The following is an 18,631-nucleotide window of genomic DNA, read 5'->3' on the forward strand; positions in this document are numbered from 1 at the left end:
AAAACATTTCTTTTAAGTGGTGGTAGGTACTTTCAATAGTTTCTACTGGGTAATATGAAGCAAAATGTGTATATATCCATATATTTGCACAATGGATGTAATGGTATAAAAAGAAGTTTGAGATCAAGTGACATGTACTAAAAGTGTACTGGATCTGACAGTATCAACATCATAAAAGATAAACAAGACTAGTAAAACAGGTTCACCAACTGAAACAAGACTAGCAAAGCAGATTCGCCAACTATCATTTATTTGCTGTCAGTCAGTACATAACCATACTCTTAAACGTCCATTTTTTTGCAGAATGTTCAGATGTTTCCCTCATATTTTTAGTCTGTTCCACATAAAATTTACATTTTTCTGGCAAATCACAGAGAATTGAAGTCATTAAATAATGACACACATTTGAGTTTCAGACTTCATATCCTTCAGAAAAATGCATGAAAACACAAGTAGGTTATTCTTACAACTTTCTAAGTTTATACAAGCAATATTTTAAACTCTGTCCCTATTTTTGGGCCTTTGTTCCTCCATTATTTTAGTTTTTTCCCCAGATTTCTTGCACTATGAGGTTGAGAAGTATGTGCATAACCCATCCCAACATCCCAGCTTTTTCTTATGGATGTATACCTTTAGGTTGATAGGTTCATAGGAGGTTAGCAGACTATTGACCCTAGGGCCTTTCTAAGTCTAGCCATATTTTACCCTTGTTTCCTTAGTAGCCAAGTTGTATGGTCTATAGTTGCAGCACAAGTCTATGATCAGCACTTCTTCTTCTTTCGGCTTTTCCCGGTTAGGGGTCGCCACAGCGGATCATCTGTCTGCACACAGGATTGGCAGTGAAGTTTTACAGTGTCGAGTTGCCAGCCCGGCGCCCAACCTTCCATAGAAGGCACACACACACTCACACCTAGGGCCAATTTAGAGTGTCCAATCCACCTACTGCATGTCTTTGGGATGTGGGAGGAAACCAGAGCACCCGGAGAAAACCCACGCGACCACAGGGAGGACATGCAAACTCCGCACAGAAGGCACCCCAGCCGAGGATCGAACCGGAGAACCTCTTGCTGTGAGGCAACAACACTAACCGCTGCACCACCGTGGCCGCCCTAAGTCTATGATCAGCACTGACTGTCCTTATTCAAGAGGGATATAAATGAAACCCCCAGGGTAAATTTAAGGTCTCCCATCCAGTTGTCTAAGTTATGCTTTTAGAGGGTCATTGAGGAGCTCTGTTTTAAATGAATTGGGAGTTTGTTCCAGAGGACTGGTAATCTTTGGGAGGCTTATATGTCTTTCCAGCATGTTCTGTTAATGTCACAGGCTAGATTAAGATCCCTAGAGCGAATGAATCTTGGACCATTTGACTTGTGGATGTGCAGCATTTCCATTAGGTTAGGGTCCAAGACTGCTCTGTAGGCTAGGTACAAGCTGTCTCTCAGCAGCCTATAAGATAAAGAGTACAGTGACAGGGCCTTCAGTCTGTCTATGTAGGTCATGTGTTGAAGGCCCTGTATTTACTTGGTGAGAAACCTCTGAGGTCTCTCCAGCTGCTGCACATGTCTGGTGAGGTACATAGTCAAGTACAGAAGTGATATTTCACCACTGGATTACAAAAGCTCATTTCAGATGAATTGTATGGACTTTTAGCAGTGTTTTCCCCAGCACATTTACAATTAAAACAACTGACAAACCTAAATTTGACTTATTCTCAATTTTGCATGGGCCTTAATGACGCCCGCAAACTGTCTGTAACAGATAACATACATATTTTATCTTACAAAATGGGTTTCCAAGCCATCAAATTACAGAAATGAAATCTGACAGGCATTTTATGTCTTGTGGACCAGACGTGAAAACACTTGAGTTAAGGTATTTTGTAGAATGACTATTAATATTTTGTAAAGGATGTCAGAAATTAGAAAATAAAAATGCTATTTTTTACTTTACAGAAAATTTCAGAAGACTGTATTAATAATACATACAAGTAAAATGTGATAATCAAGTTGGTTCTTACATCCAGGATACCGTGGAACAAATAGATGCAGTGTTTTAGTTATGGTACAACATTCACAAGATGTGTAAATAAGCTGCATATATTTAGATGTATTTTATTTAAAATAATAAATTGGCTGGCATGTTGGAGACTAACTGCATTGAAACAATTATGCCATGTCCAGTTTTAGAAGAAAGAAAAATGTAGAAGAAAGAAAAATGTAAAATTAAATGTTATGCAGTAAATTCCTGTATTTATGACTCCATTGTCTCCGCTGTCTTTCTTGATCTCTCCAAGGCATTTGATATGGTTAACCATAATAAGCTCCTTATATCCCTCTATAAACTAAATCTTAGCAAACCCACCCTCACTTGGTTTCAGAGTTACTTAACAAATAGACAGCAAGTAGTAAAATGGAGACAAGAACTCTCTCCTCTTTTACCACTTACAATAGGCGTTCCCCAAGCTTCCATACTTGGTCTCTTACTTTTCTCTGTCTTTACTAACAACCTCCACACTTCAGCTCTTCATACTTCAGTCATCCAATATGCTGATAACTCTACATTAATCTGTTTCTCACCTTCTCTCCAAGAACTACAAGTGAAAACTCAGGCCTCCTTCCTGTCTGTAGAAGAATGGCTCAGTAACTAGTATAAATTGATTTAACTGTGTTGCATGATTAACTGAACTAGAAGTTTTGACTGTTCTTCAGTTAGTTTCCCCACCCACTCTCCCTGTCTCTGTTTTGGTGTTAATCTTAGTGGCTTTGAAACTGCCCGGCCCTCTTGTAAATTTGTGTTTGGATACTCCTTCTGGGCCCATCTCATTTGCTCACTCAACTGAGTGCAGTGAGATCATATTCTGATTTCAGGCACTCCTACTGTGTGCAAACAGAGCATCTGGGAAAGAGAATGTTAAGCTTGTTTCCTGCCTTTCCTGTTAAGTGGTCTAGACTGTTTGTAGGCTTCTGAGCCCCGAAGCCCTTCTGTCTTGGAGGGAAGCCTTCTAGCTTAGCTTTGTTGCTTATAACTAGCCAGTTTTCTAGTTTCAGCACTCAAATCTGTTTCTTTGAACTCAGCACTTGTTCAGAACTCAATGTAAGCACTACATAAGCTGCAAATTACTACAGCACTCAACTTTCCTCACTTGTCTAGTGGAAAGCAGTTTTTAGTACTTAATAAATAAGCACTTATCCAGGCATGTCTAAGGGTCAGCTCCCAGTGATTTCTCCTGTCTACCTGATGAATCTGGGCATCTTGGGACAATGCAGCAATTGCCTCATGTACACAGACAACCCTCTCCTCCTACCACCCAACACTACAACCTGTGAGAGATGCACTTATATAGCCAAACTGGAAGCAAAGCTCTCTTCGCCCAAGACTGGACTAGACAGTCAAGAGGAGAAGGTAAACACTTGCACCACACCACACTCATCACATAGTCCCTCAAAACCTACACCACCAAAACACACAAATAGAAACACAAAACACAGACCTACATTCATGGAGGCTCTCAATAAAAACCTGCCCAAGCTTCAGGGACATCCAAAGCATAAACTCAAGCAAACTCTACCCCCCAACACAACCCAAATGACACATAGCCCACAAACTCAGTGTGCCACTCAACCACAGCCCATAAGGAGTAACAACGTACCCAACACTCTAGTCATAGGTGACTCTATAGTCTATAGGCACACTGATGCTCCACTCACCAGACTAAACAAGGAGAAAGTTAGTGTCAGCTGCCTGTCAGGTGCCAGGATCCGCCACATAATGCATGCACTCAGGTCACTCCACAATAAGTACTAATATGACATTGTCATTGTCCATGTTAGTGTGAATGACCTGAGACGTACCTCCCTGGACTACATGAAAAGAGACATGGAGGAGCTCTTCGATCTTGTATCCCAGGCAGGTATGACCCTAACCCTGAGTAGCATCCTGCCACAGTACAAGGACAAAATGATTGACTTCAACAATTGGCTAAGTTTCTGGTGTCATTCTAAGGGAATCCAGTATTTGTCTGCCTGGGACGACATGATCGACAGTCCATGATGCTTTGCCAGAGATGGCCTGCACCTGTCGCCCTTAGGATTTCGGAAACTGGCTAAGGCTCTTGCCACCCCTATAGTGCCTTTTTTAGGCAAGGTTCAATGACAAATTCACCACCGTAACAGGTACAAGCAAGCAAAATCTGAGGGTAATGCTACTCAATGCTAGAAGTCTAAACCTCAAAATGCACTCACTCAAGGCACTCCTTAAAATGGAGAACATTGACATCTGTGCAGTGACAGAGACCTGGTTCAAAGCTCCAGAGAGCACCCCTGCATTACCAGGCTTCAATTCATACCACACCTTTCGGCCACCTAACCCAGAAAGAAGCACTAAAGGCAGAGGCATGTCCATATTCATTAAGGATATCCACACCTCCAGGCTAGTTGCACAGCATAATGCATCCAAGATTATCCAAGTGCAACTAACTCTGGGCAAGACCGCAATCCAAATTGTAGCTTGCTACAGACCCCCCACTATGCCCCAGGATTCACACTCTTCATTTCTTGATACACTGGAAAGTATTAGCGTACAACCCAACACCCTAATAACGGGCAATTTCAACTACCCCACCATTAACTGGGAAAACTACTCATGTACCAACTCTTTTGCTCAACGTTTTCTAGAATTCATAAATTCCAATGCCTTGGATCAACTTATTCACAACCCCACCAGGCGCAGCAATATCCTAGACCTGGTCATTACCAACATGGGAAACCGGTGTTCCACACCAGAGGTCAATTCCTCGTTTTTCAGATCTGACCACAAGCTAATCAGCCTAGACATCCACATCCCACCCCCAGCTCCAATTAGGGAAACCATCATAAAAAAACTTCTCCAAAACCAACTTCACACTTCTTAAGACAGAAGTGGCAAACTTCATGACACCCATGCAGACGGACAATAGAGGTATGACTGCCGAATCCTACACAAATGCACTTTATAAGCACTTACATGACAGCATGGATCATGCTATCCCTAATAGAACCAAGATGTTATCTGCCAAAAAAAGGAAGCCAACCTGGTGGTCCTCTGCCATAAACAAACTCTACAACAGAAGAAAGAAACTGTTGCAAAAAAGAGTAAAATCCCATGACTGGAGGAACTCCCTGGTCAACCTCAGTAAGAAGCTGAGATCCCTCATAAAATCCTCCAAAGCAAGTTACGAAAACAAAATTGCCACTGACTCTAAAGACAACCACAAAGCCTTCTATAGCTATGTCAAGAATCTAAATGGGAACACTCAGATCTGCTCTGAGTTACAGCACAATGGCACTAAATATACAGAACCAACTGATATTGCCAACATCCTAGCAGATAGGTTCAGTGCTAACTTTACCCCCCCTCTCACCCCCTAGAGGGCCCATCTCTATACCGGAAGAATGAAATGTTCCTATAATCACGGCTGCACAGGTAAAAAACACACTCTCCAAAGCCAAGAACACAGCACCCATGGGACCTGACAATATCCCAGGCTGCGTTCTACATGAACTACAGAATGAAATGGCACCCTACCTAAGTACCATGTTCAGTCATTGCCTCACCTCAGGCTTTGTACCCACTGAATGGCGCAACGCAATGGTTATCCCACTCCACAAAGGGGGAGCCATGACAGACCCCGGGAACTACTGCCCCATTAGCCTGATGAGCCTGGTCTGCAAGGCCATGGAACGTATCATCATGGAACTCATAAACAAAGACATTGGTAATCTCCAAACTCTGGACCCTACCCAGTTTGGATTTGTAAAAGGAAGATCCTGTCTCCTAAACCTGATTGAAATCTTTGAAGCAGTCACCAAAGCCATAGATGAGGGTAAAATGGTTCACACAGCTTATCTAGATCTCGCCAAGGCTTTCAACACCATTCCCCACTCTGGAATTATAGATAAGCTCACTAAACTAGGTATAAATCCCTATGCCACAAGATGGGTTGCCAACTGGCTCACGGACAGAACCCACACTGTGAAAGTAGCGGATTCCAAATTCGACATCAGACCAGTGACAAGTGGAGCACCACAGGGTTCAGTCCTGGGTCCTCTCCTGTTTGGTATCTACTTCTCTGAAGTGCAGGCCAACACAGAAGGTCTGTGGCTAACAAAGTTTGCAGATGACTGCTAACTAGGAGCCATAATCGAAACTCCTAACGATGTGGACAAACTACAAAAGGGCCTCACTGAGACAGACACCTGGTGTCAAAGCCATGGCCTGAAGCTCAATGCCAAAAAGTGTATTGTCATCCCCTTTGGTAAAAACTCTGTACCCATGAACAACCACATAGCTGGTAGTCTACTTAATGCCGAAAATGTGATGAGACCTTGGGACACAGGTGGACAGTAGTCTCTCCTTTGATAATCACATCACCACAGTTGTCAGGAAATCCTTCTACGTGGCTCATCTCATCACAAAAGGATTCTCATCCAGAAAAAAAAGGTCATTGTTCCCCTCTACTCATCACTCATTAGACCCATTATAGAGTAAAATGCCCCTTTTGGTATGTACCTCACAAGACATCTGCAACAACTGGAAAGACCACAGTAATACCTCACAAAGAGGATTACTGGCCTCAAACAGATACCCTATGCAGACCGTCTCAAAAAACTACAGCTTTACTCCATTGCATATCGCCTACTCAGGGGCAATCTCTGCCTAACATGCAAAGCTATGTCAAACCCAGAGCTGTTGGACATGCTCCACTAAAAGAAATCCCAATCCCTCCGAGCTACACACTCTAGGGACCTAAACCTTGTCACCACAATAAACAGAACATGCTGGAGGGATAGATTCCTGTCCCAGAGACTTCCCATACTCTGGAACAGACTACCTATCTATGTCAAACAGAGCTCCTCATTAGCACTCTTCAAGAAAAATCTTGATGATTGGATGGGAAATGGGAAATTCACACCGGGGATCACTTCTGTGGCTCTGCTTGATAGGGGCACAGGAAAATAAATTTCTTGGGTGGCGAAAGTCAGGGTACATTTTTTGGCTAGGCTTGTATGGGCCCTAGGGCCGATAGCCTAGTACCTACCTATGAACCTATAATACTAAACCATAACAAAACAAAACTTCTTATCTTCCTTCCAACCAACCATATCACTCATACACCCACATTTACTATCACATCTAACCATAACACTACTATCCTTCCTGTCACTCACACCAAATGTCTTGGAGTTGAGAGAGACCACAACATGAGGTTTGACACTCACATTTCACTCACTGTTGAGAAAGTTCACAAAAAATTAGGGGGTTATACAGAAACAAACAATTCCTCACAAACAGCATTAAAGTCAAAATAGCACAAACACACCTCCTGTCCACACTCCTATATGCCTCTCCTACCCTCATCAACCTCAAAAAGCAAACATATCTAAGCCTGAAGTTTGCTAAAACAAAATAGCAAAGTTCACCTCTAATAGCTCACATCTTAATCACCACTGCTCAACCCTAAAAAAACTCAACTGGCTAGAACTTCCTCAACTTCTACTTTATAACCAGCTTATACTAACCCAAAAATACTTTATTACATCAAGAAAATCCCATCATTACAAAACCTAATGCAACCTTACTCCAGTACTAGGGTCCTACGTTCCAATAACAAACCTCTTCTACAAGTCACTATAGCTAACAACTCTATTCAAACTATATAGCCAAAACATGGAACACTCTGCCCACAAATATAATAGCCATCACTACCTTGACCCAGTTCAAAAAATGCCTAAAAACCCACTTCCAATTAAATTGGACCTGCAATTGTAAGTCACCAGGATAGATTACTTCCATTTTACGTCTGCTCACTCATAATAACCTTCCCTCCAATACTGTCAGGTAGTTAACCTGATTTTTTTTTCATCTTAGTCTCTCTCATCATACTTCATATCCTAATCTTCATTCCACACGTAATCCTTTGTTTAATGTTTAATGATATCTCTGAATAGATTTTCTATAACCAGACTGCTTAATGGTGTCTCCCTATAATCAGTGTAAACTTATCTATTTTTCTTTATCTTGTGTTATCACTTAATTTTTGTATCATAAATGAGTTCTTGTATATGAAAATATAAATGTCACTCTTCTGTAACTACAAAGTTGTACTATGTCAAATCTTGTCTTTGTAATATGTGGAGCATTTCTCCCTGGGCCTTCACTGAAAAAGGACTTGTATTCAGTCGGACTTTCCTGGTAAACAAATGTTAAATAAATAAATAAATAAAATATAATCATATATAGATATTAATCAGAAATGGTGTCATAATAAAGATACTCATCTGAGCTTTAGCAGTTTTTTTATATATGCCATTAATAATAAAACTAATAACAGCTACAAGCATTGGGTTAAGTGCTGATTATGATCACAACAACATGTTGATTTGTTTTACTAACTAAGCACATAAATACACAAGGCTGGAATAGTTTTCATGAAATTTTTATTAAAATACCATTGAATGCCACAACATGGTTAATGGAAAATATTGAATGGAATAAATAGCAGCAGGATCTGAAACAGACAATGGAGTTACTGACGGTGGTATGTCACATACATCTTAAACACAGGACCATCCCTTTAGTAAACAAACATAGGATCATCCCTTTAATTAGCAAACATAGAAGCATCCCTTCAATAAGCCCTACCAAATTAAGTCTGTCCTACATAAATTCATTTGTTAAATATCGTACTGTGGAATCCAGCCTTATGTTGAAGTTATATCTAGTCTAATCACTTCAGTGTAAAGATCACACCTTAATTTATATCAGAGGAATACACTTGAGGCATGGGTTATTACCATATTTATGTTGTGTAATGTTATTAGAACTGCACAGGATTTACTTCCAAAGTAACATTATCCAACAATCACACCCCCTTGTTATGCCTTATTGTAGACATAAGCTATATCTCCAAATAATAATGCAGTCAGTGCAAAACTTATATTTGTGTTCCCCTTTTCCCGTTAGAAATGTTGACTACTTTTAGAAAAAGAGAAAGAAAATTCAAATGTCATTTAAAATGTTCATTGCCTGAGAGTTATGCACCCTTCATCTGGTCTCTGCGGATAATCAAATAATAAAAAAAATCATTTTCAGCAATAAATTAAAAAAAATGAATTAGTTTGAGATGTAAATTTGGGAAACGTCATCCACTGTTTTATCTACCAAAATCTGTAGAAAAATATAGGCAGCATATTAACATATATGAAAACAAGAATGCATCTTTTATGAGCTATTCTGATGGTATTCTAATCTACGTGATATGGGAAGGCTGTTACCAGTGAACACTGTCCATTTTTGAAAACAACATGATTCATTCAATTAAAAGGCATTATTTTTAAGTCACTTCACATGGTAATGAGAAAGATATGTTCCCTCTATCACCAAAGTGATGTTCAAGCTTTGACCTCAGATTTACTGACAGCAAGTTTCATAGGATGGTCAGTGATTTATACATGACAATTTAACAAGGGGGTTCATGGTTCCTGTTGCATGAAGGCTTAAGTCAGATGAGTTAGTAGCATCGCAATAGAAAGGTGTTGCAAGATGCACCACGGAGGCAGTCACATAGCTTCCCAATACGTGGGCCGTATTTTGCAGCACAGCGTTCACCAACATTACACTAAAGGAGAAAAACAATTTGACATTAAAACATATTCCTAATTTAGAAAGTGAACAGGTATTTTCTCATCAGACATCTATTAATATAAAAAACACAAAAGGAAGATAATTCCTCTAAGGAAAGTCCAAATATCTTGCTGCACTTATCTTTGAGAATAACAATTACCACTATTCTGTTTGTTTTTTGTTTTTGCATTGAATAAAATGTAGATATCTCACAGCAAGCCCCTTTTCAGAAAATGTTGGACTCCAGTACTAACTCCAGCTACTGATGTCTTTCTAACCCTAAAATACAATTTCTGCTTCCCGATTAGAACCATGTCAATTGAGTGAATCCTCGGTGTGCCTCATTTTGAGACAGAACTTTCCCTTCTTTGTAAATGTAGCATTACCGTTCCTGACTATGTCCCCTCTGCTGGCTGCGGGAGTCTCCAACTTGGCTCATAAGCCTTTGAATCTGACGCAACCATAAAGGGGCCCTCATCCTGTCTTTTCTTAGTCTTTCATGCCAGTATATTTATATGTGTGATGCAAGATGTCCTGAAAGTCTTTTTTCTCTGTTGAAGCAGTGCAGTGCATCCTTCTGTTCCTAATTGCCATTAGAACATTCTGACAGAATGACTGATTCCCCAGCCCACCTCCCAGGTGATGGGAGATGTCACGAACCATGATCTCTCTCTATCCATTCATCCACCAGTAATGCAGGATCATTGCCGGACTCCAGTGCTGGTATTACAATCAGGACAAAAACAAGCTCTAATTTATTGGCCTCCTTTCATTTAGAACTGAGAAAGCTACAGATTATCCCCTAAAGGTTACACAAATTATACATTTTTCCCCAACATGTCATCTTTGAATCCTCTCCTTGTCAGTGAGACATTCTCTACAGGCTGGTGATTTTAATTTCTTGTATCCCTTTTTGATCTCCAAGAACTGAGCCCCCATATCAAATGGATTTATTCATTCATTCAGGTGTGTGTGTGTGTGTGTGTGTGTGTGTGTGTGTGTGTGTGTGTGTGTGTACCTGAGTACCTTGAATGAACAGTTATAGTTAACAGGACTCTTTTCTCAAACAGCCTTCATACGCCCATACACAGGACACAGCTCTCAGACTCACTATTACTTAGCAAAACACCACAATGGTTTGGGTTATGTTAGCATTAGAGATAACTTTGATGTAAGCCTCGACTTTTATTCAAACATCTGTAAGTCTAAACCATTTCTCATACGCATTATAATCCAAGCCCTTTTCTGATTATAACAGTATTAGGCTTTTAAGTTAAAGTAAAGACAGGTTATAATCATTGACAGGTAAACTAAAGCCTTAAGTGTGGATAGGAAATTGCTGCCACTTCTGTATAGAAGTAAACTGTGTGCAATTGTAACTTTCAGAAGAATTACTGTTCTTTTGTGTGGGAGTAATAATTTACAAAATAATTGTTGGTGTTGGCTTGCACGGGAAAGTAAAACAGATTGGTTCTAAGAATATGATTTACTCAAATCAGACAAAATCTAAGTAGGATTTTCCACCAAGATACTGAAAATTTCTGCCACTGGCAGCAGTATAGTTTTAACTGTACAGCAATTGCACAGCATGAGTATACAAGCAAGCAATAATGCCTGACAGGGGGTGTGTTAATGTGTAATTAACACCCGCCCTGGGGTGTTATGACCTTGCTGTAAAATTGTTGTGTTTTACTTGCTTGTTTATTTTTTTTAAGTACTATATTATTTTTTTTACATATTTTTAATGTAAAATAGTTCCTCCTCTTAATGTTTTAAACTTGCTGTAGTATATAATAATGGTGTTGGAGGAAGCATTTTACATCCAAAATACATAAAATAAATAACACAGTGCTTAAAAATAAATAAGTAAAACACAACAATTTTAGATAGGGCCCATTCTCTCTCTTGCTCTCATGCACACATACACAGCCTCTTTTGCTTTCACACACACATGCACACAGTCTCCCCTGCATTTGTGCACACATTCACTCACACAAGATCGGTCTCACTCTTTCTAAATCTCTCACACACACAGTCTCCTCTGCTTTCATACATGCATTGACACACACAATATCGCTCTTACTCTCTTTTGGTCTCTCACACATACACACAGTCTCCTCTGCATTCATACACACATTCAGTAACACACAATTGCTTTCACTTTCTCTCCAACTCTCTCGACCTCTCATACACACACACACACACACACACACACACACACACACACACACACACACACACACACACAGTCTCTCTCTCTCTCTCTCTCTCTCTCTCTCTTTTTTTTTTACATTTTACACTCACCAAACAGCAAAACCACTGCTTAACGAGTGTAAAATAATGGCCATTATATTTTTCTAGTCCGAGCTCCACGGCAGCTTAATATGCTGCCGTGAAGTGGCGGACTCATTTTTAACCGGGCATTACTTGTACATTAATATCCTGCTGGAGAACGTTTGTTCTCCAATCAGTGTATTGATGTACAGGTTGCCCATTTTCTAAGCTTTATTGCTTTATGTTAGTGGCATTGGGTTAGTGCACAACAACAAAGCTGTCATGCTGATTGATGAGGTGCTCTTTCAGGCTTTCATTTTCTGTTCTTTTCTACAGTCTTGTTTCCACTTCTGTAAATCAACTTCAGAAATTCCTTTTCCATCACTCATTTACTTTGCAGTTCACTACTGAAAAACATAGCAACCGCAATCATAAACGTATGCTGACATTTTTTTTATTCTGTGTTACACCCTGATGGGTGGAATCAAATGCATGGGATGCGATTACATTTTTGTTCATTCCTTTCAGTGTTGAAATCCATTGTTTTAGACTGCTGCTCTGTTTGCTGTAAGGTTTATTATGTAGACACCTAAAAGAATGTAAGGGAAATTATCCATCTTAAATAAAAAATCTTGTTATGATTTCATAATTTCATGGATTTATAGGTTCTTAATAAGCTTACAACAAAAGAGACCATCAACAAGCTCAGCCACATCATCCAGTGGTGGCAAGCTGACAATGCCACCCCCCATTAAATTTGTCATCTCTTTTCAGAAATCTGTGTTCTAGAGGGAGCAATTACATCACAACCTGCACCTGATATACTCTATGTAATACAACTTTTATTATTCTAACCACATCAAGGAGTAGAGTGCATATAAATGACTGCACATTTATAAAATGAATTCTAAGTAAGGACAGTAACTTACAATTCTTCTGTTATGACATAAAATATAATAATTCTATAATATACTTGTGTATTTCTGCACACAAATTTGCATTGCACCCTTAAACACTATGTTTTTCTGAGCTTCATCTCCCCACCACTGCAGTCATAATGCATTGATGCACTGTTAATTATGCCACTGGTATCAATAGCTTGATCTGGTAAACCTTGAAGAACTTTAAATAACTTCAAATAGGTATCTGTGCCTTGAACTGAACTGTTTAAAGCAATTCAAAGCAGTTCATGCAGCTTTAATAAACATGTACCTGGCAGCTAATGCCCCAAACATACAGCAGTCAGTTGTTATATAACTTTATCTTTATGTATATAGTACTTATCACTCTCTAAAAACATTTACTTAAAGCTAGATCATGCTCTTAGCATAGCTTGCCAGGTACATTGTCTGGTCTAGTGAGTGTATCCCTTAATTCTACAATGCAATAAGCTGAATCATGAAACAAAAATTTATATAAACAGGCCCGCATAAGACATACAATGCAAACATGTTTGAGATATTTTAATATGAAGGAAAAGTAGGCTGAACAATAAACTAAAACTAAGGGATCTTGGAAATTCAAGCCAGAATGTGTGGGTGCAGATATATTACAATGTGCAGCTATGCATTCATGCAGGTTCATAAGTATATTAAAAGCATACAGGGGCTTCCTATTGTAATCCTAAGATTCATAAGAGAGTGCCTCAGAATTACAAAAAAGTCCAAATATATGGGAGTACAGTGAATGCCAAATCCTCAAAAAGTACTCTGTCTGTGCAGGGCTTCGGTGCCTTCCACACATTTAGAACATCAGCTGTTAGACAGGGACAAAAGGTGGAGGGGTCTCAGCCTGTATTAACAACAAGCATAACTTTGTGTTGGTTAAACATGACAAGGCCCTGGAACTTATCTAAGTGCAAATCACCATAGACAAAGTCTCATACCATATCCTAGCAAGCTGTAGGTCACCCTCTATCTCTCTAACATCCCATACCTCATATCTAGGCCTACAGGATACAATCACCATTAAACCAAATACCATATTCACAGGAGACTTTAACTACCCCAATGAAGTCTTGGAAACATACAATGCCTCATACTTGCATAATGATACCTGGACTTTATTAACACAAATACCCTTGAGCAGACAGTGCACACATCAATCAGAGATTTAAATATACTGGACCTGGTACTCACCAATATGGCAGTATACTGCATCTAGCCCCATTATCATGTCCTCACTGGTGAGGTCAGACTACTTCAGAATAAACATTAACTCAGTAATCCCACCAAACCCTTTAACAGTTAGGAACTATTCCAACGCAAACTACTTTCTATTAAGCGATAGTTTGTCAAAATCAATCCCCTCCAAACCCTGAATTCACAGCAACCTATGCAAATGTGTTCACAGAGACTGTGTACAACCATTTAAATGGGTGTATAGAGGCTGCTGTATCTATTAGAAGTAAACCCAAAAACAAACTCTAAAAACAAACCATAATTGTGGAATCTTAACCTTTATAGGGTAATAACAAAAGGGAAAAAGTCATGACTAAAATCAGAAGAGCAACTCCCATAAGATTAGGAGCTCTCTCTAATTAAACTAAACAAGAAACTAGGAGGACTAATTAAGTCCAATAAGGTCAGTTATGAGGTTAACATAGCCTTATAGGCTAAAGGCAACCACAAGGCCTTCTACGGCTATGTCTAAACCTCAAAGGCAGCACACATCAGTGTGCTGAACTGGTGGTCAGTGGTGCCACCTTCACTGTGCAGAGCAACATAGTGAATTTGCTGGCTGACAAATTTGGCTCAAACTTCACCCCCCCCCCACCTCTCCCCATGAAATATCTACTAGCATAACCTCCCAACTATTAGGGAGAAGATCCTGGTGGTGCTACCTAAGGCCAAAACCACAGCCTCACTGGGCCCTGACAATATCCTGGGATGCATCCTAAATAGCTTGAAACATGACCTATCAGGACCACTTGAGTCACGTTTCAACTATAGTCTCAAAGTAGGCTTTGTAACGTGAGAATGGAAGACTGCAATAGTTATACCACTTCATAAGGGTGGACCATCAACTAACAGCAGAAACTACAGACCTAATAGTCTGACTAGTCTAATGCACAAAGCCATGACTGAATTATCATGGTCACGATCAGCAAAAGCATAGACAACCTTTAGACACTAGACTCCACCCAGTTTGGCTTTGTTAAGGAAGGCTATGCTTAGTAAACCTGGTGCACTTCTTTGAGAAGGTCACCAAGGCAATGGATGAGGGGAAAGTGGCACATACTGCCTACCTGGACATAGCTAAGATGTTTCATACAATACCCCAATTGGGTATAGCTGACAAACTCACCAACGTATGCATAAACTCAAAGTGTAGTCATTATTTTGGCAAGAGGGCTCATTAGTTACTTTTCTGTTTTTCTGTGCTGCTAGAAATTTAGCACTTTTGCATTGATTGGCAGTGCCCTCTACAGTAACAAACACCAAGAAAGAATGCTTCATGAAACAGTATCCTGTAAAGCAGCAATATAGAGTAAATACCCTGCGAGCTAACAAGATTAGAGCAGCTAACTGGAAGTCAACTGCCAGTACCTATAAATTTAGTTGAATTCAGTATTGTGTAAACATTAAATTATGTAGTATTTAGTACTGTTTAACACAATCTGCTCCAATGAAGCTCTCTTAATATCTTTTTAACCCCAATACACCACCGCCTTGTAGCTCACAAATCAAAAGACTGGACAATATGGATATGCAATTTCCTAATTTCTCTGCTGCCAACTTGGTGATCATTGGCATCTTCAGGCAATGTAGCAATCATCTCATGTTTACTGACAACCACCTAATCCTTAAAAATGCAGACACAGTATGTGAAAGGTGTATTTTCGCAATGCCACTGGAGGCTAAACTCTTGCATCCAAGTGCACATCAGGTTGTGAAAACCATGCACACAACACCCACCTCATATACTACACAACACATACATAGACTACTGTATGCTGAGGCACTTAAAAGCAATCTTCCTAAATAACAAAGGTTGCCTAGATTACCTGTTGTCAAAGCTGCACCTCAGGAAACCCAAAGGCACTGAGAAAAAACAACACCTATCCCCACACATACCATAAGTGTAATCATATTTTTTTTGTTTTGTAGAGAGATGCACATACACAAAGAGACACACCAGGTGGGTTGCAGTGAGATTAGAACCCCCTACCTATCTAGTTTTACACACTATAAACCACTGTACTTAACATATGCCACGGCTTGAGTCTAAAAAGCGTATACCATTGCAGTTTGATAGCCAATGAGGCATTCTCAGTAGTTTTGCAGGAGATACATGAACACACACAAACACACACACACACACACACACACACACACACACACACACACACACACACACACACACACCAAGTGGATTGGAGTGAGATTAGAACGCCCTACTTGTCTAGTCATACACACTATAGATCACAGTACTTATCACACATGCCACGTGGAGCCCCTAAAACAAGCAAACACACTTCTCATGACTGTCATAGGGACTTCCTTGTAAGATATACCGATGCCCCTCTAACCAGGCTTAAAAAGTATAAGATAACTGTTAGTTGCTTATCTGGAGCTAGAATCTGCCAAATCATGCATGCACTCAAGTCATTGCAGCACAGATACCAGTATGATTCATCATAGTCCATGTAGGCATATATGACCTGAGATGTAACTCCCTGGACTATATGAAGAGAGACATTATGGAGCTTTTAGACTATCCATCTCAGGCTGGTATAAGCCTAGCACTGAGCAGCATATTACCTTCACCAAGGATGAAGCCACAATATGAATAAAAAATGATTGATTTCAACAACTGGCTGCCTTTCTGGTTTCATTCTAAGAGGATCCAATATTTTTCACCTTGGGAGGACAAGGTTAACAGACCACGTTGCTTTGCCAAGTCTAAACCACTCCCCTCTAGACGTTTGAATACATAGTGCCTTTTTTAGGCAATACCAAACTGACAAACCTACAAACATTTCAAAATCAACTCAACTGAACCTCAATGAGTTACTGCTTAATGTCAAGAGCCTAAACAAAAAAATGCACTCCCTTCAAGCCCTCCTCACACTCAAGAATATAGACATCTGTGCAGTTAGCAATACACGATTTAAAGCCACAGAGTGTACTCTGGCGCTGCAAGGATCAGTGCCTTCCACACTTTTAGACCAGTAGCTGCACAGCAGAGGGCTAAAGGAGGAGGTGTCTCAATATACATCAGTAACAAACATACCTCTAAGGTTGTTAAACAGGATGAGGAACTGGAGTTCCTCCATGTGTAGATGACCACTTCAGAATCCTGTCCCATATCCTAGCCAGCTATAGGTCACCCTCCATGTCCCAAGAAACTCGCAATGCATACTTGGACCTACTGGAAAACCTTATTACACAACCTAACACCGTACTCATGGGAGACTTTAATTAACCCCTCTGTAGACTGGGAATCCTACACCGCTTTCAATCTACAGGCACAGATATTCCCAGACTTTGTAAATGTTGACCAAATAGTGAATATAACCCCTAGAGGTTCAAACATATTGGACAACATGCTTACAAATATGTGATAACACTGCACCTGCCTTATCCTCCCTGTTAAGATCTGACCATAAAGCTGTCTCCTTCAAAATCAAAACCAACTCTCTAATAACATTAAAACAATAACAGTTAGAAACTGATATAAGGGAAATTACCTTTTATTAAGGGCTGGACTGTCAACATTTTGTGTCCCTCCAAACCCAGAGAACACAGAGGCCTATGCTGAATTGCTCTCAGAAACTTCACAACCATGTCAATGGCTGCATAGATACTGCTGTACCTACCACACGTAAGCCCAGGAATAGTCCTAGAAACAAACCACCATTTTGGCATGTCAAATTATACAGGATATGAAACAAAAATGCCTCTAGGTGATTCGGTCATGTTGATTAATATCACCAAATGGGCATGGGTAGTTACCGGTGATAAGTGGGTTGAGGATCCAACCTATTCCAACCTATACCAGGCACCCATGCTAAAGGTGGGAGGGGTGTATATGTCCTATTAGTAAAGCCCAGCAGCCCTGGGTCAATAAGCTATTGGTCGACAATTGTCCAGTTGCCCAGCCTGGGTTACCTGGAATAGCTCTGTTGAGTGAAAGCTGGACATTAAACCAATCAAATTGCCAAACATAAGTTAAGAATTGCTCATTGTAGGCTCACTGACAGGATGGAGGCTGGAATTGGAAGTGAATGAGATGATGGTACAGAGGAGGCTAGACATTTTATGTATCCAAGAAACAAGAGGGAAGGACAGTGCAGCAAAGTTACTTGGTTTGGGATCCAGAGTCTACTACTCAGGAAGAGAACAGGTTAGAAATGGTGTCAGAATTGTGGTGAGAGAGAGGCTTCAGGAAGCAGTGAAGGATGTCATCAGAATTAATGAAAGGCTCATGGCAATCAGACTCCAGTGTAATGCTAGGGCAGTATTCATACTCTCAGCCTATGCTGCACAGCAGGGCTGTGATAGTGAGCAAAAGGTTGCATTCATACAGCAGTTGCAGGACCTACTAGATAAATCAGGACAACATAAATTAATGTTGATAATGGGTGACTAGAATGCACATACTGGGACAGACAACATAGGATATGAAGACTGCCTGGGTCCACAGGGGTGGGTCAAAATGAATAATGAAGGAGAGGCCATTCTAGTCTTCAGTC

At 40.1% G+C, this 18,631-nt stretch overlaps 1 protein-coding gene across 1 annotated transcript in view; it reads right to left on the bottom strand.

Moving 5' to 3' along the window:
• Nucleotides 1–8,457: 8,457 nt before the first annotated feature.
• LOC122808732 (cocaine- and amphetamine-regulated transcript protein-like) overlaps nucleotides 8,458–18,631 on the bottom strand; it is a 73,227-nt gene continuing 63,053 nt past the window's right edge. Inside the window, exon 3 of the mRNA XM_044079729.1 lies at nucleotides 8,458–9,655. Coding sequence (XP_043935664.1) covers nucleotides 9,548–9,655 — 108 coding nt within the window. The 3' untranslated portion in view covers nucleotides 8,458–9,547. The remainder of the gene's footprint in view (nucleotides 9,656–18,631) is intronic.

The sequence above is a fragment of the Protopterus annectens genome, chromosome 8.part0 (assembly GCF_019279795.1).
Source record: "Protopterus annectens isolate FY-2018-M chromosome 8.part0, PAN1.0, whole genome shotgun sequence".
NCBI classification, from domain to species: domain Eukaryota; kingdom Metazoa; phylum Chordata; order Ceratodontiformes; family Protopteridae; genus Protopterus; species Protopterus annectens.